Source organism: Antechinus flavipes, chromosome 4 (genome assembly GCF_016432865.1).
Source record: "Antechinus flavipes isolate AdamAnt ecotype Samford, QLD, Australia chromosome 4, AdamAnt_v2, whole genome shotgun sequence".
Classification (NCBI taxonomy): Eukaryota; Metazoa; Chordata; class Mammalia; order Dasyuromorphia; family Dasyuridae; genus Antechinus; species Antechinus flavipes.
In genome coordinates this window covers 220,455,256-220,480,451 of record NC_067401.1, presented here as the reverse complement: position 1 = coordinate 220,480,451, position 25,196 = coordinate 220,455,256, and the positions used below count along the sequence as shown (strand labels likewise).

General features: G+C 34.8%; 1 protein-coding gene across 8 annotated transcripts in view; it reads right to left on the bottom strand.

Moving 5' to 3' along the window:
* The window catches only part of MLIP (muscular LMNA interacting protein), a 391,579-nt gene that overhangs the window by 149,178 nt on the left and 217,205 nt on the right, over nt 1-25,196 (bottom strand). For all 8 annotated transcript variants that reach the window (XM_051997169.1, XM_051997172.1, XM_051997175.1 and 5 more), the window contains one exon: nt 4,301-4,345. In XM_051997169.1, the coding sequence (XP_051853129.1) occupies nt 4,301-4,345 (45 nt within the window). The remainder of the gene's footprint in view (nt 1-4,300; nt 4,346-25,196) is intronic.

Here is a 25,196-nt window from a genome sequence, read left to right as displayed (position 1 = left end):
CAAAGACAAAGAAGAAACTCAAAATCCTCTAAGAAAATTTAAGAAGAGAGATAACAGAAATGAGAGGATTCTATTAACAAAAAATGTTATGACTGATCTGTGCCTTGATAGAACAGAAAGCTTCAAAAAAAAAAAGAGATAAACAAAATTAATTCTAGGTATTGAAAATATACAGAAGGAAGAGCAGCAGCTCAATGAGTTCAGGGAACATTGAGATCAGCTGGACCAAAATGGTACAAAAGAGAATAAAGTGAAATTGGAGTAGAATTGTAGTTTTCAGCCAGAAGTATAATCATAGAGGGCCTTAAGTAAAAACCTAAAATTTTTGCATGTTATATTATGAAGGCCAGAAAGCCATTGATATTTTCTTATCAGTGACATGACATGACATGGTGAGATTTGTGCATTAAGAAGATCATTTTAGCTATTGTTTCATGGGAAGTTGAAAGAATGGGAATAGGGAATTTAATAAAGAAGCTATTATATAGATTATGATGACTTGAACGAGGATAATTATAGCTTGAAAAACTCAACACACATGTTTTGTATTTCTAGCTGAAAAGGCCTAGGCACAATTGGCAAAGAATTGAAATATACTGGCAAACATATTGTTACATGTTATATTCAGCAAAGGTAGAATAAAAAACATTTTCTCTAAGCATTATAATATTTATTAATGGGGCTCTACTTGCTATTAGAATAGATCAATGGCTCTCCCAGTTTACTCAAAGACTCCCAGATGGAGACACAGCTCCTTTATATAAGATTAGAGCAAACAAAAGAAAATAATACAATTGGTTATAGAGTTAGTAAAATCATGGGGTTGAAAACAACATGATTGGTTATGGGAGCTGAGGCATGGAGAACTACATGACCAGTTAAAAGCTGGAAATAAGACTAACAACACCACCCTCCTTTCCTTCTATGACTAAGTTCATTGTTTAAGTTCACTGCAGGGTTGTAGCAGACATATTTGAAGAGTATCTTGTTAATGAACAGATATTGGACAGTCTTCTTGATATCTACCCTGCATACTCCAAGGGCAACTGGCTTCTTTGTTAGAATAGAACAGTGATTTCTCTTCAGGAAAGCTGGATTTCTAAATTTAACTTATTACAGATCAGCTCCAGTTCTGAACTCAATTCAAAAACAGAGAATCACGATTTAGATACTTGCAGGACAAAATCAATTAATTGTAATTAAGACCAATAAAAATGATACAAAATAATTTAATCTTTTCAATATCAATAGACTGACAAGCAATGTTACATGGATCCATAAATGTATATATAATGACTCAATTTTATTTTTTATAATAATAAATGTTGAGTATTCAAGAATGACCCACAAAGAAAATGAAAAGAAAATATAATAACTTGAGTAGGGGAAAAAAAAGTGGTGTTAAAAAGGTATTTCTGACCTTATAATGATAGAGAGTAACAGCATGGATAAGGGGCTGAGGAACTGAAAATTTTCCATACAAATAAAGATGACAGTGTCACATAATGCGTTAATACTTTCTTTTATACAATCATATGTACCAGTATCTTTTTTATACACTGTGAAGCTGCAAAAATCATGCTCAAAATATACTAGAGAACAGATCCAGAAATTTGTTTCTGAGATGAATTCTTTTAGTGACAATTCTTCTATCTCCATCCTAGGGTAGGGACATGAGATAAAAATTTAATTTTAAACCTTAATCTAACAATTCTTTGGGAAAGGAAATAGGAGGCACAGAGTAATACTGGTGTGAATATGAAGGAAAAGACATCCTAACCTATTCAACCTACGTCACATTTCATATGTTCTAAGAGAATGCCAAACTTCCAATGGTTTTAATCAAGCAAAGTTATAAATTCTAAAAGTTGATTTTATTCATGGCCTATTTTATCCAATGGCTTATTTTAAACTTTTCCTTGAAATTCTATAATAAAAGCTGATCACTATTAAAACAATGTGTTACACCATCAGATAATTTCCAATGAGATAATGTATAGAAAATGCTTTGCAAATCCGTATGTGTGTATGTGTGTATATGTGTATGATATACATATATCTATATCCATAAGATACACAGAAACAGATAGATTTACACATACATATATCACATTCCAATATACTAACAACTTCTCTCTCAACCAAATAGATTATATTTACTTGTATATAAATTATATGTAATCTATATAGAAAAGACAGAGAGAGAGAGAGAGAGAGAGACAGACAGACAGACAGACAGACAAAGAGAGAGAGAGAGAAGGAGGGAAAAAGAAGGAGGAAAGGAGAAGGGAGAGGGAAATTATTATTAACAGAATATAAGATAGGAACTAAACCTGTCAACTCACTCATCTAATGGATTCCTAAGCAAAGAAACCCTCTCAACTAATAGAGTTTGGCATCTTCTCTAAAATTTATATGCTCTTAGAAGATTCCTTAGAGCAAGTTAAAATAACTTGGCCCAGCTCACACAGACAGTATCCATCAAAGATAATACTTAAACCTATGATTTCCTGGCTTTCAGGTTAGTTTTCTCTCTACTACAGCTGTACAGTTGTTTCACATACCTTATGATTAATATCAGCATTTACTGTCAAAAATCAATGAACATTCTAAAGTTCCCTTTGATTTTCCCTTGAACTTTAGGGTTAAGGAATGTTTGTGAATGTCTAACATATTCTCAATATTTTTCTCATACAGTTTAAACTTCTCTCTTGTCTTATTTTGAATAAGGAAAAATCGTCTTACTATCAGTGGCAAAAAAAAAAAAAAACATCATTTTAATACTGAAAGAAATTGAGGAAGGCAAGACAAAGACTTTGTAACATTCTGATGACATTTGGAGATCACATGAACTGAGGAACTGGAGATCACTTAAATCTGGAAGTGAATTTAAAGATGATTTAGTCTATCTTACTGATGAAATAATTGAAGCCTAGAAAAGTGAAGTTAGTGGCCAAAATCTCACAGGTAGTAAGTAGCAGCAGTGATATTGCAATGTGACTATAACAGAATATAAAATTTCTACATCTAAGTAAGTCAACATGCTAAAAGTGCTTTTTTTTTTCCTTTCCCCCATAAAATCAGGCATTTTCAACATATTATTTGAAAGTTTATTTGTTTCCATGGTAACTTCTTCAATAAAAATGTTTGTATTCTTTGAATATAAAAGCTGGAAGAACCCTTAGAAATCACTTAGTCCAACCCCCTTATTTTACAAGTAAAGAAACTGAGGATCCTGGAAAGAAAATATTCTGCCTAAGATCATTAACCTAGTTAGCAACAAAACAAGAACTAATACAAAAATCTTCTGACTCTCAATCTAATTTTTTTCTTATTACCATATTCTACCTTCCATTATATGACAAACCTAATTGACACTCGTGAGAAAAATTGTTTTTCATAAATGTTTATGCTTTTCAAACATTCAATCATTTGATTGAATTTATGTCTGTTCCTGTTCATATCCAAGTATTTCACTAGTATGAATTTAATATAAGTATCAGCCTAGCTATATTAAAATCATGTGATCTCAAAAGAACCAAAAAATATATATATTAACAATTCAGTTCATCAATATTTTTTAAGTACCTGCTATGTGGAAGGCATTATGCTGAATGCTTAGAATACAAAGTTTAAAAATTACTAGTCCCTATCCTCAAAGAACTTTTATTCCAGAGATGGGAAGAAGGACACAAAGATATAATCAGTTGCTACAGCTATATGATGAACTGAATAAGGTTAGTCTAATTTTTTCAGTGAACTGACTATATCAAACAACTTTTTTGTCAAATTGCATACCAATGTACTAAGTTAGGATACTGCTACAAATTCATATAGTTATATGATCCTGGGCAAAGCAGTTGACATTTTCAGAGTGAAGGACTCATCTATAAAAGTAAGAAGAAGAAAAATAATACCTGTGGCACTTACCTCACAGAGTCATTAGGAGGATCAAAAATCATATATGTGAAGAGTTTTATGAACCAAATGTTCCTATAAAATTGTCACCACATGCTATTTCACAGAGATTCAAACACAATAGGAACATTTTCAATCAGTGAAATGAATATAGCATATGTACTTGATTAGAATTTGCTAACTATCACATGAATGAGAAATATAAAAATACAAAGTGACAGGAAAAAAAATCTCATTTCTATTGGCCTTTCCAAGGGTTCCTAAAAATTGAAATACATTTTATTTGTTCCTGTTTCATTTTCCTTCCAATAAAAATATTCTATAAGATCAACATTTTTCATTGATGTGACACTGTAATTTAGAAATACAATATAATACATACCAGTTGACTCATGGCCACTGTAGATGATGGGGAAGTGAGATTTGCCTGGAAGAAAAATAAATATAAAGTGTATTAGATTAAATAGTAATTTTCTTTAAAGAAAAAGATAATATAAAAGAAATATATTATATCCATGTTCATAATGATTTGTGGAAGTTGAGTATAAAAATGTATCATCAAAAAGTTTCTAAATTAAAAATACATAAGAATTGCTTGACTCAAGACAGGAAAACTCTTTAGACTTTAAATGTAATTCAAATTAAAATGTAAGAAAAATGCATATAATTAGCCAACAAATTAACCATATGCTTATTGGGTTCCAGGTGCTATGCTAACCACTGGGAGATAAATAGAAAGGCAATAATATGGTTCTTGACCCAAGGAGCTCACATTCTATTGGAGGAGACATGTAAATGGGCTAGATACATACAAGATCTAGATAGAGGAGTTAAAAATTAATCTTATTAGGAAAGTTGCTAGAGGACACAGGAAAGACTGCTTGAAGAAGGTGAGACTAAGCTGAAACTTAAAAGAAAGCATGGAAATTAAATTAATCATGGAGTAGATGTGGGAAAAGAGAACATTCAACTCATGGCCCATATGTGTGCAGACAAGGCAAAGATATAGGGAAGGGAAAGAGGCTATTATGTGTGAGTAAAAGCTGAGGTGTCTACATTATAGACTATGGGAAGGTAGCAAAATGTAAGAAAGGTAGGGAAAGACCAACTTGTGGATTGAGTGTGTAGGATGTGTGTACATGTATGTTTACAAGGTGTGCATGTATGGATATGTATGTATATGCAGGATGTGTGTATGAATGTATGGATGTGTGTATGCAGTGAATTTGTGTGTGAGTACATTTATTGGGGGATATATGAGTGGAGGGAGTGGAGAGTTGAACAGGGTATTTCAGAAGGTCTAGTGAAATTTTAAGTACTTAAACTTTAAGATATCACTAAGACTTCTATCCATATATACACATATGTGTAGACTTGTGTGTATTATACACACACACACACACACACACACACACACACACAAGTTCTATGCAGACATTATATACACATGAAATTTCAACCAGTGTTTCTGTGGATAAATTATAGATGTGTGCTTAATCATGTTTTTAATTTGCTTATTATCTGTAATATCACTAAAGCAAGACAAATCTTTTATATCTGCTTAATCGATTTGCTATCCCATTCTCCCCTGAAGTTTGTCCAATGCTTTTTAGTCCTCCTCAACTTTCCCATGTCTGAGCCTCACTTCATCTTCTAAGCTGAGAATTTTGCCTCTTGTTGGGGGGAGAGGGAGAGGATGAGGTCATTTACCAAAAGCTCCCCCTTCTCCCCTCCTCTTAATCTCACATTACTCCTGTGCATTCTGCTACTATCTCCTTCTTTATCCTGTTTCACATGAATAGGTGGCCCTCTTCCTTGCCAGGACAAACCACTACTCTGGCTAAACTCCTTAAGAAAGCCCTCTATTTAGATACCTTTATTTTTTTTTCCTTTTCTTGACACTGCAGTTTGTCATTCAGATTTATTAAATTGAAACTGTACTTTCCAGAAGTACAAATGCTCTCTTCATTAAGAAATTTTATGACCTTTTCTCAATCCTCATCTTTCTTGATATCTCTGTAGTCTTTGCCACTGCTAATCCCCCTCTTCTTGTTATTTTTTTTTCCTTCTAGGTTATTGTGATGTCAATCTCCCCTTGTTCATCTTCTAATAGAAATAATGCTCCTTCTTAATAATCTTTGCTGCATCTTTATCCAGGTCACACCTACATGTATACTCCAAAGTTCTCAACTGAGCATTATCTTCTCCCTCTAGAGTATATTATTTTATTTTGATCTCATTGACTTCCATAGATTCATTGCATAGTCATTGCTATGCAAATGATTTCTCAGATGTATTTTCCAGCTTTAATTTCTCTCCCAATATCCCATTTCACTCCTCCAAATACCTATTCAACACTTCAAAGTATATATCTTACAGATATCTTAATCTCAACATATCCAAAATTTGACATCATTTTCCCCAAAAAAAGTTCCTTTTCTTCAAAACTATATTGTTACTGATAAAGCATCCTTCCAGTCACTCAGGATCACAATCTAGGTATCATCTTCTATAACTTCTCTCTTTCACCCCATCATCTTCAATCAGTTATCAAGTTCAATTATTTACACCTTTGTAATAATTCTTGTATACATCACCTTTTCACTTATGACCCTGCTACAACTCTGCTGCAGCCCCTCATCATCTCATGCTTAGGTTATTATAATAGTCTGCTGGTCTGTCACGCTGACTCAAGTCTTTACCCACTCTAATATAATCTTTTACCAGCAAATTGATCTTCCCAAATCATGGGACTGACTATGACCAACTTTCCCCATTCAACAAACTCCAGGTTTATTTTTTTACATCCAGAATCAAATATAAATTGTTCCAGCTTTTCAAGTCTTTCAAATTTATCTCCTTGGTAAATTTCCCATATTCCTACATGTACTTATGATTCAGGTCTCCTTGTTATTCTTCACATTCTTCTAAATGTGAATATTTTTACTGGCTATCCCTAATGCCTAGGGATAGGCTCCATCATCTCTGCCTCCTAGCTTCCCTAACTTCCTTTAAGTCTCTCTTTTTTTTTTTAATAGCTTTTTATTGACAAAACCCATGCCAGGGTAATTTTTTACAACATTATCCCTTGCACTCTCTTCTGTTCTGATTTTTCCCCTCCTTCCCTCTACCCCCTCCCCCAAATCTTCCTTTAAATCTCAGCTAAAATCCTATCTTCTGAAAAAATCCTTTCCCACTACTCCTAAAACTAAATGCCTCTTCTCAAAGATTATCCCTGATTAATCCTGTATATATCTTATATGTGTAGTCCCCCATTAAATTCTGAACTTCTTGAAAGTAAAGTCTATTTTTTGCTTTTCTTTTTACTCCTAGTTTTTGGAATGTAATTGGAAATTCATAAATGCTTGCTGACTGATCCTAAAGTTAATTGTGAGACACTGCACTTTGGCAATTGATCAAAGAATGCATTGGAGCCGGGAGAAACATGAAGCAAGAAAATCAAACAAACTAATTGCAATACTCCAAATGAGATGTGATAAAGACATAAATTAGTGGTTGCTATATGAGTAGAGAGGAGGCATAAAAGAGTGATTCTAAAAATAGAAATTATGTTATTTGGCAATGAATGTAATAATGCAAAATTTAATGACAACTAAAAATATTGACTAATAAGGTTATTTGTTCTTAGTTCATTATGTTTATAATTGTCATTATGTTTCTGATATGATCCATTTGAAAGGATAAACATTATCATGCCCTATAACAAATTGACCTGTGTAGGCTGGCCTTCCTATAAGATGAATAAGAACTAGAAATATTGGAATATTACCAACTTTTTTCAACTGTCTTAAAGGAAATACTGATTTAGCATCTGCAACCTTGTTAACACTGAATATATGAATTAATTGTTTGTTTTCTGTGCCTCAGCTGATCCCACTCTTTTGGGGAAGCATAACTAAACTGTTCAGTTCCATTACTTCACTGACAAATAGTAAAACATCTTTGCTAAATAATGACTCATCAAATATTGGTGCGAGTTAAGTCTACTGTATTGTAATTCAAGATACAGTTTAAGATATAAAACTACTTATTTTATTTTTAATGCTTAACTTTATCAAGGTTAACCCCTCTACCTGCTCAAGTGATCCCATTCTTTTTCATTATCTACTCTATCATTTCTATGCCCTGATAGTTTCAATTTCTTCCTGCCTATTGGTTCCCTCCATACTGCCTACAAATATGTCTATGTCTCCCCTAGACAAAGGAAAAAAAAAAAAAAGAAAAGAAAACCTACACTTGATCCTTCCTTCCTCACATTATGCTATATATCTTCTCTTCTTTGTCACTAAACTTGAACAGAATAGCTATAATCAGTACTTCCATTTTCTTTCTTTCACTCTTCTTAAAACTTGACATTCTGGCTTCTGAGCTCATGATTCCACCAAAATTTGCAATATTATCAAATCCAATGGCCTTTTCTCTGTTATCATTCTCTTTGACCTTGCTGAAGTCTTTGTTACTGTTGAGCATCCTCTTCTCCCTAATATTCTCTCTGTTTTTTGGTGGACACTACTCTCTCTTGGTTCTCTGCCTACCTACCAGACATCTCCTTCTCAATCTCCTTTTTTGGATCCTCTTCCAGGTAATGAGCTCTACACATAAATATCCCAAGAGGGTTCTAACCTAGACCCTCTTTTTTTTTTGCTCTCTACAACTTCAATTGGTGATTTCATCAGTTCTCATAGATTTAATTTTATCTCTATACTGGTGGTTCTCAAATCTATCTATTGAGTCCTAATTTCTCTGCTGATCTCCAATCTCATATTTCCCATTGCCTTTTAGACATCTCAAATTGAATGTCCAATAGATATCTTAAACTCATCATGTCCAAAATTGAACTTATTATCTTTCTCCTTAACTTCTTCACCTCCTAATTTCCCTATTATTGTAAATGACACCATTCTCTTAGCCCTATGAGCTTGAAACCTACTTGCCATGTTCAATTCCTCAGTATTTCTCATCTCTTATATCCAATCTGTTACCAAGGCCTATAATTTTACCTTAAAAGAGCTTTCAAATATGCCCCCTTCTCTCCTCTAAAACAGCTACCACCTGGTATAAACCCTTATCACCTCACACTTAGACTATAGTTTTCCAGAGATCTGACTATTACAACTCTCTCTCCATTCCAATCCACCTTCTATTTAATGTCCAAAGTAATTTTCCTGAAGCATAGGTCAGACCATAACACTGCACCATTTAATAAACTCCAGTGGCTACAAATTGCCTCTAAGATCAAATACAAATTTTTTATTTGGCCTATCAAAGTCCATCATAATGTATTCCTCCTTTTCTTCTTCATCTCTCCATTTTCTTATACTCCACTTCCTGCCATATATTTTCTGATCCAATGAAACTTGCTTCCTTTCTGTTCCATGAACTAGACATACTCTCTCATTTGGGGACATTTTCTCTGGCTGCCGAACAAGACTTGAATGTTCTCCTTTCTCATCCATGTTTATTTCCTTCCCTGCTATCCTTCAAATCTCAATTAAAACTTCATATTCTACAAGAAAGCCATTCTCAACCTCTCTTTATTTTAATGATCTCCCTCTTTGGCTTATTTCCTATTTATCTTTATATAGCTTATTTATACATGGTTGTTTTCTTGTTTTCTCCTCCTGACCCCATTAAGTTATAAGCTCCTTGGGAACTGTCTTTTTCCTTTTGTAGTAATCCCAGAGCTTAGCATAATGTGTGACACATAGTATGTGATTAATAAATGCTTATTGACTGATGTATTAGGAGTTCCTTCCACTAAATCAGCTTTGTAAGTCATTTCATTAATATGTATTGCTGTTACAAAACCAACAGGTAGTCATCCAGTCTTCCTTTGAAGACCTTGAGTAACTTAGAACTCACAAACTTTTGAGACAGACTATTTCACTTTTGGACAAGCTCAATTGTTAAAAAGTTTTCTTTGTTTTTTAGTCACCTTCCTGCAATTTGTATTTGAATCAACATCCCTTCTTCAACATTCCCAATTTATATTTGAAGCCCTTGAATAATAGGAACTCATAATGGCTCACCCAATTTATATTTGAAGCCCTTGAGTAATAGGAACTCATAATGGCAGCCCACTCCACTTTTTTTTAAATTTTTTTTTAACTCAATCCCTGAACAACTTCATGATCAGGAAGTTCTTCTTTATACTGATCTCAAATCTTCCTCTCTGCAGTTCCTGCCAATTATTCCTTTTGTTTCTTTTGTTTAATTCATTTTTGACTTCCCACTTTAAAATGGAATATCAGTAATTTTCCCCAAAATTTTTGGGAAGCATTCATTTTCCCCAAAACAATAATTTTCCTTTACTAAGTTCTTTTTTCAAATCTTTGAAAATCTCCAAGGGTGTCATAGGTTAAAGAAATTGCCTCCTAAGAAACAGAACAAATAGGAGACCTTGGCTAACAAAACATACAGCTAAAGTAATGTCAATGAATTTAGTAAGCATTTAAAAGTGACTATGAATGACTTTGCTAGTCTTTGAAGAGATCAGGATGGAAACAAAGCAAGCTTTAAACTCAAGAGATTTGCATTCTACAATTACAATTCTATAACGATATTCTCATTTGACTTTATTTAAATGATAGATCAACCCTATTTTAAAATAGATAAAATGAACAATACATATGAGATTCAATATATCATACAATTTGAAGCAAAAATGTACAAAAACCAGGAAGACATTTGACAATAGGTTGCATATGCACTGGTGGAAAATTTAAAGATTTTTCACTTTTTTCATTTAAAACTCAAATTCCAAAACTATATTTTCATTGGGTAGTAATGTAGGTAATCCAATGGCAATACTTATTAGAGAGATCTCAAAGATCTCTTTTGACTCTAAATTCTTGATTAGTGATGATACTATGAATGGATCTTAGAACTCATTAAAAAATAACTTTAGAATCAAAGTTGAGCAATCTTAAAATTCTTGTTATGAATTTCTATCTAAAGAAATCCAGGAAGACAGCAACTCTTACGTTTAAAGCATTTGAGAAAATTTAAGAGTATCTTTTCTATGAAACTGAATCCTTTAACAACTCTTTACAGTACTTGACACCACCAGGAAAAAAATAATAAAAAAGGAAAAGTGGGAGGAGAGGGAAGAAAGAAAACATTTAACTGAATCTCATCATAAAAGATTAAAAACACACACAAAGAACAGTATGAAAAAGTCAAAAATCTTTTTTCATGTAAATGCTTACATTTGCAACTTCTATTATATACTAGGTAAGAGGTTTCAAGAGTGGAGAGAAAAATGAGAATTTGAACCCCACTGTGCACTGTGAATATATTGAGAAACATCCACTCTGGCCAACTCAGTTTTTGAGAAAGAAGTTTATTCCATTCAAATCACTAGATACTGGGATGCCATATGTACCCAAAAGCAATGGCCTTCTCAGTCACCATTGTGTGGGTCAGAAACCATTAAAAAAAAAAAAAAAAAAACTGGAGAGATCTCCAGAAGCAAAGCAAAGTTTATTATCCGTTCTCACGAGAATCGGCAGTCCCACCCATCGAGCAGACAATCGAAGGGAGGAAGCACCTAGGAGGCAGGATCAATGCTTTTAATCCCTAATGCAAATTCCCCTCCCACCACTGACCCCCATCTTATTGGCTGAGGATCTTACATTCTAACCGTGGGAACTATCCAAGAAATTGAACTTGACCAATAAGTACATAGTTGCCCATATTTGGCTGAATTAGGGAGGATAACAAGAAGGGGGCTTAAGTATGCCTTTAGGGGAATTACAGGGAGGAAACTTTAAGTATGCCCTTAGGAGAATAGCAGGGAGGAGACACTTTAAGTATGCCCTTGACTTAGTGCTTAAAGTCCTTCAGGCCTACTCAAACTTTGAAATAGATGAAGCCTTACTCGATTTTCTTGAAAGATCTCACCTTATCTCGTTCACCATCCAGAACACTATTCCTTCTCACCCCCAGAAGATGTAAATTTTACTCATCTCAAACAATTGTACTAAATGATTTTATATCTCACTAGAGCCATGTAATAACAACTATTCTCTCTCTAAGGGAACTACTGTATCTGACATACACATACACACAAACATACATGTACATATAAGCATATGGGGCTTTTATAAAAATTAATTGTGTACCCTGGTCCCGCCCTTTTTTGGACATCTTTCTCTTTGTCCCTTTCCACAGTAGCAAACCTATGAAAAAGGATAATGTTCTTTATCCATTCTTCTTCCCATTCCATGTAAACTTTTTTTTCTCATTTTCTCTTTTCTTAGAGAAAAATAATAAATCAATAAATGATAGTGTGATCATGTAATTATAGACAGAAGGATAGTACTATAGAAGTGATAAAATTATAATGAATAATAATAATTAATAACAGCCATCATTTCATTGAGCAATTACAAAAATAATAATAGATGAGCACCACTGAATTTATCAAAGATATCTGAAAGTGGTTTACTTCTCATTGGAGCCTATGAAACAGATAAAATACAAGAGAGGAATCATAGCAAAAACTATATGAACCTATGCTATGACATACCTATAAAGAAATGCTTGATTATTGTTTGAGTTAAGAAGATTTGTTTATATAAATGTAAGTATTTGTAAAATAAGTATATAAATATAAATATTTGAAGACCAGGTTATTGCAACCAAAAATGACAGAATGCCCTCAAAAGCCTGCACTTAATAGTCAATGCAGCTTATACATGGAAACAGTAGAAAATGTTCAAATTTCATTATAGGCCACAAAAATTTAGCACCACTGTTTACTAGGAATAATATACACCAAAGGAACAAGACATTTTCAGTGAATTGGGAATATTTCAAAATTGTAGCTCCTTTTCAAAATTTAAAACCATTGTATAGTGATAGGACAAAAAAAAAGGAAAAATAAGAGATGACCAATGAATTTTTTATATTGATGTAGAAGTGATCAAAAAGTAAATCAAGTAGTATACAAGTGGCACAAGATTTGCTTTAAAATATAGCAACTTTATATTTGCTCAAGAGAAAGAAACTCAGGAGTAGAATCAATCTAATAAATAACAGAAGTAATGTCGATCGTTAATTAGCCTGATGATTAGGAACCTTTATAGGGAGAAAGTAACACTCTTTTCCAGAACTTGGCTCCCATACTTTCCAAAATACACATAGATATTTGCTTTACTCATTCCAACACACACATATGCATACATACATATAGGTACTAGGAATATTTGAGAAATTAAGCCTCATCAATGATATTCTACTCCTTAATACAGGACATCACCCATTTTTCTTCCCTTTGTCCTCTTCTTTTATCATTGTATATATTTTTTTCTTAGTGATCTCACCAGTCCCTATGAGTTCAATTATCATATCTAAGAAGATAGCTCCAAAATCTCTAAATTGAGTTCCATTTCTCTCCTAAACTCTATCAACAATTGCCACCCCAGACATCTCCAACTACATATTCCACAGACATCTCAAACTTACAATTTCTAAAAGGGAACTCATTTTGTCCAATCTGTAACATGAATTCTTGAACTAGAATCAATGGACACTCTAGAGAGATTTCAAGAGGTCCATTAACTTAGATGGGAAAAATACACTTTTATTTTCCCTAATTTTTGTTTTGTTTTCTATTCCTGTGTTTCTAGGCTTATTGAATGTCATCTTCTAACCCTTCCACATACATTTACATATACTCTGGTTTTGTGAACATTGTTTCCAAATCCTTTTTTTCCCTTGAAATCTGAGTACATATGAGTAAAGAGGACAAAACCTTCAGTCATAAAATTATAAATTAAAACTGGAATGGAACTTAAAGATCATCTTGACTAAATGCTCCCTCCTTCATTTTACAATTGAGGAAACTGAGATTTAAGAAAGGTAAATGATTGCCTAAGGCCACACATAGCTAGTAAGTGACAGCATGAGGAGTTAAAGTAACTTTTATTAAAGTAGCAGGAGGACATATGAAGATGATATTGAAAAAGTTGAAATACATTTAGCAAATTAATACTTGATTTATTTAGCCAAGAATTTGTCCTTTGTATATATAAATAAAACTATTTTAAAAACTTTTGTGAATATACCATTTGAAATGTTTATAACAAAATTATATGCTGGTCAGTGATTTTTCCACCATGTCCTCTTGTCTGGCCCAATTACCAGTGGCAAGAGAGCAGGATTACTGAATCAGCAGCAGTACTGGAGGCTTCTAGATCTCAGCCTGGGGATACCAGGGAGAACTTGGAAAGTCAGCAGAGAGGGTCAGTGGCAATAGAATGGAAGTCTGTTGTGCAGTTCAAGCACAGCCCAGGTCAGTAGAATCCCAGCCCCAGCAAGCAAACTAGATCTAGGGACATACCTAAAAGCTCCAGGGCAGAAAAGAGTGCTTGTCACCAGATTCCTAGGATTTTGGAAAACAGCTGCACAAAACCCCTGAAGCTTTGTAAAATGCACCCTCTACCCTGGAAACTGAGCCCTACTTTAACAGAATTAAAAGCAGAGTAACAAGCTTAGGGAAATGAACAGAAAACAAAACAAAAAAAAATGTTATGATGACAAGGAAAATCAAAGCATACGCTCAGAAGATAATATCAAAGTCAAAACTCCTACATCCAAAAGCCTCCAAGAAAAAAAAGAATTGGGGTTAGACCATGAAAGACCATGAAAGGAACTTTGAAAATCTAGAGAGATAGAGGAAAACTTATGGGAAAAGAAGTGCAAAAATAAATACAAAGAGCTAATGAGGAGAAAAATGCTTTAAAAAGCAAAATTGATCAATTGGGAAAGGAAGTACAAAAGCTCACTGAGAAAAATAGTTTGTTAAAAAATAGAATTGAACAAATGAAAGTTAATGACTTCATGATAATTTAAGATACAATAAAGCTGAGGAGGGGAGCCCTGAAACTCTTTCTCTTTCTCTGACTTTGGGGGTGAGCCATGAGGTAAAGTACTTGAGAAGCTCCTTGAAGGAGAGATTCTCCTTGAATTGTGCCTCTAGGAGAGACCTGCCCCAGGGAATCAAGATAAAGTGGTTTCATTCTGTTATCTAGGTGGGAGCCCGTTGAGTGCTACTCTTACTTAACCTGAGCTGGAGATTCCAACCCCATTGAATTGGATATTAGCCCAGAGACACTCATTCAATTCTAAGATTTTCTATTGTGATTCCAGCTCTAACTGCACCCAACCCCCATCAAGAACTGTCCCCAGCTTCTAGCTTAGGCTTCAATAATAAAAAGACCCAACTTGGGACTCGCTCCTTGCAGAGGACCTAACGTGCCATGCCATACTATGCCAAGGAACCTCTCTCTCCCCTTGACATAGCAGCAACCCTCTGCCTACTGAAATGATATCCTCTTTCAGTGTTACCCCCTCTTTACCTCTTTCTCACCTATTTCCCTAACAAGATTTCATAGCTCTCTGTTGGGATTTCTCTGCTAGAAACTTTATTTCTCTGTCAGGACCTTGCCACCAAAGAATTCAGTCTTTCTATTCATGCATAGCAAAAACTGGATTCCCAATGCCAATAATAAATTCTTTTTGCCAGCCTAGCTTTTTGGGTTTGTTAATCCTTTACAAAGGACCTCTGCACCAACCAAAGAGGTTCCTACAACTCCCTGCCCTCTGCCAAATCCTATTGGGGCATAACCCCAAACCTCTTCATTTGGTTCCCTGAATCCTGAACCTGCCACTAATCTCTTCATTTGGTCCCCTGATCTCCAGGAACTCTGAACTTCATCAAAGCTAAACCAAAATAATGAAAAAATAGGAAAAAAAATGTGAAATATTTCAATGGAAAAAACAACTAACCTGGAAAATAGATCCAGGAGATGATGGTGATTATTATTATCCCTCTACCTGAAAGTTATGATCAAAAAAAAAAGAACTTGGACATCATCTCTCAAGAAATTATCAAGAAAAACCATTCTAATATTCTAGAAACAGAGGATAAAATAGAAATTGAAAGAATCCACCAATCACCTCCTGAAAGAGATACCAAAATGAAAGCTCCCAAGAATGTTATAGCCAAATTCCAGAACTCCAAGGTCAAGGAGAAAGAAAATATTGCAAGCATGCAGAAAGAAACAATTCAAGTATAATGGTGCCACAGTCAGGATAACAAAAGATTTGGCAGGTTATACATTAAAGGACTGGAGGGCTTGGAATATGATATCCCAGAAAGCAGTGGAGCTAGGATTGCAATCAAGAATCACCTACCCAGCAAAACTGAATATAATCCTTCAGAGGAAAAGGTTTCAATGAAACAGAAAATTTTCAAATATTTGTGATGAAAAGACTAAAGCTGAATGGAAATTTTGATTTTCAAATACAGGACTCTGGAGAAACATAATGAAGTAATCAGGAAAGTGACATCATAAGGGATACATTCTGTTTACATTCTTACATGGGAGGATGATACTTGTAATTCATTAGAATATTCTCATTATTATGGCAGTTAGAAGGAGAAAATATAGACAGAGGGACAGGTGTGAGTTGAATATGAGGGATAAATCATTTTTTTAATGATGAAATTAAGGGGTGAGAGAGGAATGTACTGGGAGAAAGGGAAAGGAAAAAGCAGAATGGTGCAAATTATTTGCCATAAAAAGGAGATAAGAAAAAACTTTTACAGTGGATGGGAGGAGGGGAAGAAAAGGGAGAGTGAGTGAGTGAACCTTACTCTTATCAGAATTGGCTCAAATAGGAAATAAAATACATACTCAATAGGGGTATAGACAACTGTCTCACCCTGCAGGAAAATAGGAAGGTAATGAAATACTGAGGGGGGGAGGGGAGAAGAGGGAGGAGAGGTAGCTATAAAAGAAAGGGCATATTAGGGGAGGGAGTACTCAGTAGCAAAACACATTTGAGGAGGGAGAGAAAAGAGAGAATAAATGGGGAAAAAAACAATGAGCAATAGTAATTGTTTAAAAAAAAAAACATTTTGAAGGCAAGTTTCTCTGATAAGGCCTTATTTCTCAAACAGAGGGAACTGAGTCAAATTTATAAAAAATAAGAACCATATATCAATTGGTAAATGATCAGGTGATATGATCTATGCCCAAAAGGATACAAATTCATGAATATCCTTTGATCCAACAACATCACTACTAGGCATGAATCTGAAAAGAGTTTTGGGGGGAAAAAAACCGAAATAGAAAAGGACCTATATGTACAAAAAATATTCAAAGCATCTTCTTCTCAGGACAAAAACAAATTAGAAATTGAGGGGATGCCCATTAATGGGGAATGGCTCAATGAGCTGTGTTACGTGTTTGTGATGGAATGTGTTTGTTCTTTGGGAAATTATGAGCAGGATGCTCTCAGGACTGGGAAGTTCTTCATGAACAAAGTGAAATATACTGTATACAAAGTAACAGCAATGTTCTGGGATGACCAGTTAGAAATGATTTTGTAATTCACAGTAGTACAATCATTCACATCTACTCTGAAGGACTAATGATGAAAAATCCTATTCATACCCAGAGAAGGAACTGATTATGCCTGAATACAGATTGAAGCATTCTCCATCTCTCTATTTCTCGCTTTCTTTTAAACTTAATCTTTTGGACTTCCGGTTAAGATGGCGGAGAGGAGGCTCACAGTTGCATAAGCTCCGCGCTTTCTCTCACTATCCACTTCATTACAAGCCTCTGAATCAATGCTTGACTGAAAAAAACCCACATAGTTACCAAGAGAAGCCATCCTTGAGATCCGCCAAGAAAGGTCTGTCTTTACTGGAGGGCTGGGGCGGTTTTAGATCGGGCGCAGGCTGAGGGCAGCTGCAGTGAGAGCACGGGAGCAGAGCTGAGAGGGGGTGGGGAGTGATTGTAGCCGTCTCTGCGGGGAGAGCTTCGCTACAGGTTTGGAACCTGCAGCAAGTCAACAGCCCAGCAGAGAAGCTAAAAACACCGGGGCTGAAGAACACAACCCCAAACAGCTGGAGTCTCTCAGGACTTGGCCGCCCCCCCCCCCTTCCCCCCCCTCAGTGACTCAGCACGCTTTGGGATCTCAGAGCGCAGGCGCAGCACAGTCCTGCTAGTGCCTCACTGCTGCCCCCTGCAGTCTGTAGAGGAAGCTCGATAACACACCCAGCCCCCCCCCCCAAAGAAAGACTCCAGTTTTTTCTGTTTTTCTTTGGTAGTTTGTCTCTGATTAATAGACAGAATGAGCAAGAAGCTGAAGAGGACTTTAACCCTTGACAGCTTCTACACAGATAGAGAGCAGACTCTAAATCCTGAGGAGACTAAAAACAGGCAGTCCCCAGGTGATTCCCCAAAGGAGGAGATCGTCTGTTCCTCAGCACAGATGAACCTCATAGAAGTGATTAAAAAGGCTCTCACAAGGGAGCTAGAAGAAAAATGGGAAAAGAGCCTGGAGAAGTCAGTTAAAGAGAGAGTGGATAAAGAAGTAAAATCCTTGAAAAATAGGATTAGTGAACTGGAAACAGAAAACAGCTCTCTAAAAAACAAAATTGGCGAAATGGAAAAAAATTCCACAGAACAAAAGAACTCAATTGGACAATTAGAAAAAGATTTTAAAAAAGTGAGTGAAGAGAATACTTCACTGAAAATCAGAATTGAACAAGTGGAATTGAATGACTCGAGGAGACAAGAAGAATCAGTCAAGCAAATCCAAAAAAATCAAACAATGGAGAAAAATGTGAAATACCTTCTGGGGAAGACAACAGACCTGGAAAACAGATCCAGGAGAGACAATCTGAGAATCATTGGACTCCCAGAAAAACATGATGAAAAAAAGAGCCTGGACACTGTCTTCCAGGAAATTATCAAAGAGAACTGCCCAGAAGTCATAGGAACAGAGGAAAAAATAAACATTGAAAGGATTCATCGATCACCCACTGAAAGGGATCCTAAAATCAAAACACCAAGGAATATAGTGGCCAAATGCCAGAACCCTCAGATGAAAGAAAAAATATTGCAAGCGGCTAGAAAAACCCAATTCAAGTATCAAGGAGCCACAATAAGGATCACCCAGGATCTGGCAGCATCCACATTAAAAGATCGAAGGGCCTGGAATATGATATTCCGAAAGGCTAAGGAACTTGGTATGCAACCAAAAATAACTTACCCAGCGAGAATGAGCATCTTTTTCCAGGGAAGAAGATGGACATTCAACGAAGTAAGCGAATTTCATCTATTTCTGATGAAAAAACCAGAACTTAACAAAAAGTTTGATCTACAAATATAGAACTCAAGAGAAATCTAAAAAGGTAAAGATTAATCTTGGGAACTATATTTTGACTATATAGATGTATAAAGAATACATGTATACCTTGTTCTAGAAATTGATGTGGAAAGGACATTGTACCAGAAAAAGGGTAAAGTGGGGGTAGTACATCTCATGAAGAGGCATAGGAAACCTATTATATCTGAGAGAAAGAATGGAGGGGGATGAATATAGTGGGTATCTTACTGCCTTCAGAATTGGCTTTAAGTGAAAAATCTTAAGACATATTCAATCTATGGTGAAACTTCTCCCATCTCATTGAAAAGTGAGAAGGGAAAAGTGGAAAGGGAAGGAATAAGCTAAGCGGAAGGGAATACGGGAACTGGGAGGGAAAGGGGTAAGATAGGGGGAGGAACTCTAAGGCGGGGGGAGGGACACTAAAAAGGGAGGGCTGTGAGAAGCAAGGGGTGCTCACAAGCTTAATACTTGGAAGGGGGGAAAGGGGAAAGAAGGGAGGAAAGCATAAACCGGGGTTAACAAGATGGCAAGTAATACAGAATTGGTCATTCTAACCATAAACGTGAACGGGGTAAACTCCCCCATAAAGAGGAAGCGGTTAGCAGAATGGATTAAAAGCCAGAATCCTACAATATGTTGTTTACAGGAAACACACCTGAAGCGGGGAGATACATGCAGGTTAAAGGTAAAAGGTTGGAGCAAAATCTACTATGCTTCAGGTGAAGTCAAAAAAGCAGGGGTAGCCATCCTGATCTCAGATCAAGCTAAAGCAAAAATTGACCTAATTAAAAGAGATAAGGAAGGACACTATATCTTGCTAAAGGGTAGCATGGATAATGAAGCACTATCTATATTAAACATATATGCACCAAGTGGGGTAGCATCTAAATTCTTAAAAGAGAAACTAAGAGAGCTGCAAGAAGAAATAGACAGTAAAACTATAATAGTGGGAGATCTTAACCTTGCACTCTCAGAATTAGATAAATCAAACCAGAAAATAAATAAGAAAGAAGTCAAAGAGGTAAACAGAATACTAGAAAAGCTAGATATGATAGATCTCTGGAGAAAATGTAATGGAGACAGAAAGGAATACACTTTCTTTTCAGCAGTTCATGGAACCTATACAAAAATTGACCATATATTAGGACATAAAAACCTCAAACTCAAATGTAGTAAGGCAGAAATAGTAAATGCATCCTTTTCAGACCACGATGCAATGAAAATTACATTCAACAAAAAAGCAGGGGGAAGTAGACCAAAAAATAATTGGAAACTAAATAATCTCATACTAAAGAATGATTGGGTAAAACAGCAAATCATAGACATAATTAATAACTTCACCCAAGAAAACGATAATAATGAGACATCATACCAAAATGTATGGGATGCAGCCAAAGCGGTAATAAGGGGAAATTTCATATCTCTAGAGGCCTATTTGTATAAAATAGAGAAAGAGAAGGTCAATGAATTGGGTTTGCAATTAAAAATGCTAGAAAAGGAACAAATTAAAAACCCCCAGTCAAACACTAAACTTGAAATTCTAAAAGTAAAAGGTGAGATCAATAAAATTGAAAGTAAAAAAACTATTGAATTGATTAATAAAACTAAGAGTTGGTTCTATGAAAAAACCAACAAAATAGACAAACCCTTAGTAAATCTGATTAAAAAAAGGAAAGAGGAAAATCAAATTGTTAGTCTTAAAAATGAAAAGGGAGAACTCACCACTAACGAAGAGGAAATTAGAGCAATAATTAGGAGTTACTTTGCCCAACTTTATGCCAATAAATTCGACAACTTAAATGAAATAGAAAAATACCTCCAAAAATACAGCTTGCCCAAACTAACAGAGGAAGAAGTAAATATCCTAAACAGTCCCATCTCAGAAAAAGAAATAGAACAAACTATCAATCAACTCCCTAAGAAAAAATCCCCAGGACCAGATGGATTTACATGTGAATTCTACCAAACATTTAAAGAACAATTAACTCCAATGTTATATAAACTATTTGAAAAAATAGGGATTGAAGGAGTCCTACCAAACTCCTTTTATGACACAGATATGGTACTGATACCTAAACCAGGTAGGCTGAAAACAGAGAAAGAAAATTATAGACCAATCTCCCTAATGAATATTGATGCTAAAATCTTAAATAAAATATTAGCAAAAAGATTACAGAAAATTGTCACCAGGATAATACACTATGACCAAGTAGGATTTATACCAGGAATGCAGGGCTGGTTCAATATTAGGAAAACTATTAGCATAATTGACTATATCAATAACCAAACAAACAAAAACCACATGATCATCTCAATAGATGCAGAAAAAGCATTTGATAAAATCCAACATCCATTCCTAATAAAAACACTTGAGAGCATAGGAATAAATGGACTTTTCCTTAAAATAGTCAGGAGCATATATTTAAAACCATCAGTAAGCATCATATGCAATGGGGAAAAACTGGAACCTTTCCCAGTAAGATCTGGAGTGAAGCAAGGTTGCCCACTATCACCATTATTATTTAATATCGTATTAGAAACACTAGCCTCGGCAATAAGAGTCGAGAAAGATATAAAAGGAATTAGAGTAGGCAATGAGGAAACCAAACTATCACTCTTTGCAGATGATATGATGGTATACCTAGAGAACCCCAGAGATTCTACCAAAAAGCTATTGGAAATAATTCATAATTTTAGCAAAGTAGCTGGCTACAAAATAAATCCCCATAAATCCTCAGCATTTTTATACATCACCAACAAAACCCAACAGCAAGAGATACAAAGAGAAATTCCATTCAGAATAACTGTTGATACCATAAAATATTTGGGAATCTATCTACCAAAGGAAAGTCAGGAATTATATGAGCAAAATTATAAAAAAGTCTCCACACAAATAAAGTCAGACTTAAATAATTGGAAAAATATTAAGTGCTCTTGGATCGGCCGAGCGAACATAATAAAGATGACAATACTCCCTAAACTAATCTATTTATTTAGTGCTATACCAATCAGACTTCCAAGAAAATATTTTATTGATCTAGAAAAAATAACAACAAAATTCATATGGAACAATAAAAAGTCGAGAATCTCAAGGGAATTAATGAAAAAAAAATCAAATGAAGGTGGCCTAGCTGTACCTGATCTAAAATTATATTATAAAGCAGCAGTCACCAAAACCATTTGGTATTGGCTAAGAAATAGATTAGTGGATCAGTGGAAAAGGCTAGGCTCACAAGACAGAATAGTCAATTATAGCAATCTAGTGTTTGACAAACCCAAAGCCCCTAACTTCTGGGAAAAGAATTCATTATTTGATAAAAACTGCTGGGATAATTGGAAATTAGTATGGCAGAAATTAGGCATGGACCCACACTTAACACCATATACCAAGATAAGATCAAAATGGGTCTATGACCTAGGCATAAAGAACGAGATTATAAATAAATTAGAGGAACATAGAATAGTTTATCTCTCAGACTTGTGGAGGAGAAAGAAATTTGTGACCAAAGATGAACTAGAGACCATTACTGATCACAGAATAGAAAATTTCGATTACATCAAATTAAAAAGCCTTTGTACAAATAAAACTAATGCAAACAAGATTAGAAGGGAAGCAACAAACTGGGAAAACATTTTCACAGTTAAAGGTTCTGATAAAGGCCTCATTTCCAAAATATATAGAGAACTGACTCAAATTTATAAGAAATCAAGCCATTCTCCAATTGATAAATGGTCAAAGGATATGAACAGACAATTTTCAGAGGATGAGATTGAAACTATCACCACTCATATGAAAGAGTGTTCCAAATCATTATTGATCAGAGAAATGCAAATTAAGACAACTCTGAGATACCACTACACACCTGTCAGATTGGCTAAGATGACAGGAAAAAATAATGATGAATGTTGGAGGGGATGCGGGAAAACTGGGACACTAATGCATTGTTAGTGGAGTTGTGAACGAATCCAACCATTCTGGAGAGCAATCTGGAATTATGCCCAAAAAATTATCAAAATGTGCATATCCTTTGATCCAGCAGTGTTTCTATTGGGCTTATATCCCAAAGAAATACTAAAGAAGGGAAAGGGACCTGTATGTGCCAAAATGTTTGTAGCAGCCCTGTTTGTAGTGGCTAGAAACTGGAAAATGAATGGATGCCCATCAATTGGAGAATGGCTGGGTAAATTGTGGTATATGAATGTTATGGAATATTATTGTTCTGTAAGAAATGACCAGCAGGATGAATACAGAGAGGCTTGGAGAGACCTACATGAACTGATGCTAAGTGAAATGAGCAGAACCAGGAGATCATTATACACTTCGACAACGATATTGTATGAGGACATATTTTGATGGAAGTGGATTTCTTTGACAAAGAGACCTGAGTTTCAATTGATAAATGACGGACAAAAGCAGCTACACCCAAAGAAAGAACACTGGGAAACGAATGTGAACTATCTGCATTTTTGTTTTTCTTCCCGGATTATTTGTACCTTCTGAATCCAATTCTCCCTACGCAACAAGAGAACTGTTCGGTTCTGCAAACATATATTGTATCTAGGATATACTGCAACATATCCAACATATAAAGGACTGCTTGCCATCTAGGGGAGGGGGTGGAGGGAGGGAGGGGAAAAAAAAATCGGAACAGAAATGAGTGTCAATATAATGTAATTATTAAATAAAAAATTTAAAAAAAAAAATAAAATAAACTTAATCTTTTTGAGGGTTCTTATTTTTATTGAGTGAGAAATAGAAGTTTTCTTTCATAACTTGACTTTTATGAAAATGTTTTACATAACTCCACATTTGGTTTCTTAATTTTTATTGGGATAAGGAAGAGAATCTAGAATTCAAAAATCTTAAAAACAAAAGTAAAAAATTGTTTTTTTTAATGTAGCTGAAGGAAAAATATTAAATAAATTAATTAATGTTTTTTAAAAGAAAAGGATAAAAAGAGTTGTGCCTCCAAAGGAACAAACTTGCTGTAAAATAATGGCATACAAATTTGACTTCATTTATTCAGAATTTGTGATTATAAAAACTGAAGCAGGGTTACAGTATTCTATCACACTATATTTTACAAAAAGGTTATTAAGCAAATTATACTGGATTATGTAAATAAAATAAGAAAGAAAATTTCAATCATTTTACCAAAATGAACAACTTTCAAATTCCTTCAAGTACTTAGTAAAGATCCTCTTGCATAGAAATAAGTGCTATATTGATTACAAATTTTTCTTATCTTGTCAAGCAAGCTCTCTAGATTTCTGTCAAAGTGCATTTTGTTCATTTAGTTTCAGCTGTCCTATATTCAAAATAACAAGTTTACTATTCCTTTAAAACTATTTAAAATTCAGACATTTTACTAACTCAGAGATCATTTGTTTTCTACTTAGTATATATCCTACTTCACAAGTAAAGACTAAAGGAAATAATGTATCTAAACTGTTTTGTCCTATTTTCATTCTTTCCTTTCTTCTTTCCTTCCTTCTTTCTCTTTCCCTTCCTTTCTTCTTTCCTTCCCAACTTTATTTTTCCTCCTTTGTTCCTTTCTTTCTTTTCTCCTCCTCCTCCTTTTTCTTATTTCTCTTGCTTTTTCTCCTCCTCATTCTTTTCCTCCTCCTCCTCCTTCTTCTCTCTCTGTCTCTCTTCTCCTTGATATCTCTCTCTTTCTCTCTCTCTCTCTCTCTCTCTCTCTCTCTCTCTTTCTCTCTCTCTCTCTCTCTCTCTCTCTCTCTCTCTCTCTCTCTCTCTCTCTTTCTCTCTCTCTCTCTCTCCCTTGCAATGCCTAAGATTTCATCTGTGTGGGGAATTCTCAGTCTGGAAACTTTCTCCACTCATTCAGTCCAATAACTTTATGCTTAGCAACTTCCTTAGGTCAAAGAGATGCTAAGTGACTTGTCTAAAATCACACAATTAGTATGCTTCAAAGGAAAGACTAGAACTAAGGCCTTAACTGCCAGTCCAATTCTCTGTTCACAAAACCACTCTACCTCTCTTATAGTTCATCAAATCTATAAAAATATTAGTGGTAATGGTAATTGTAGGTTTGATGGTGCTA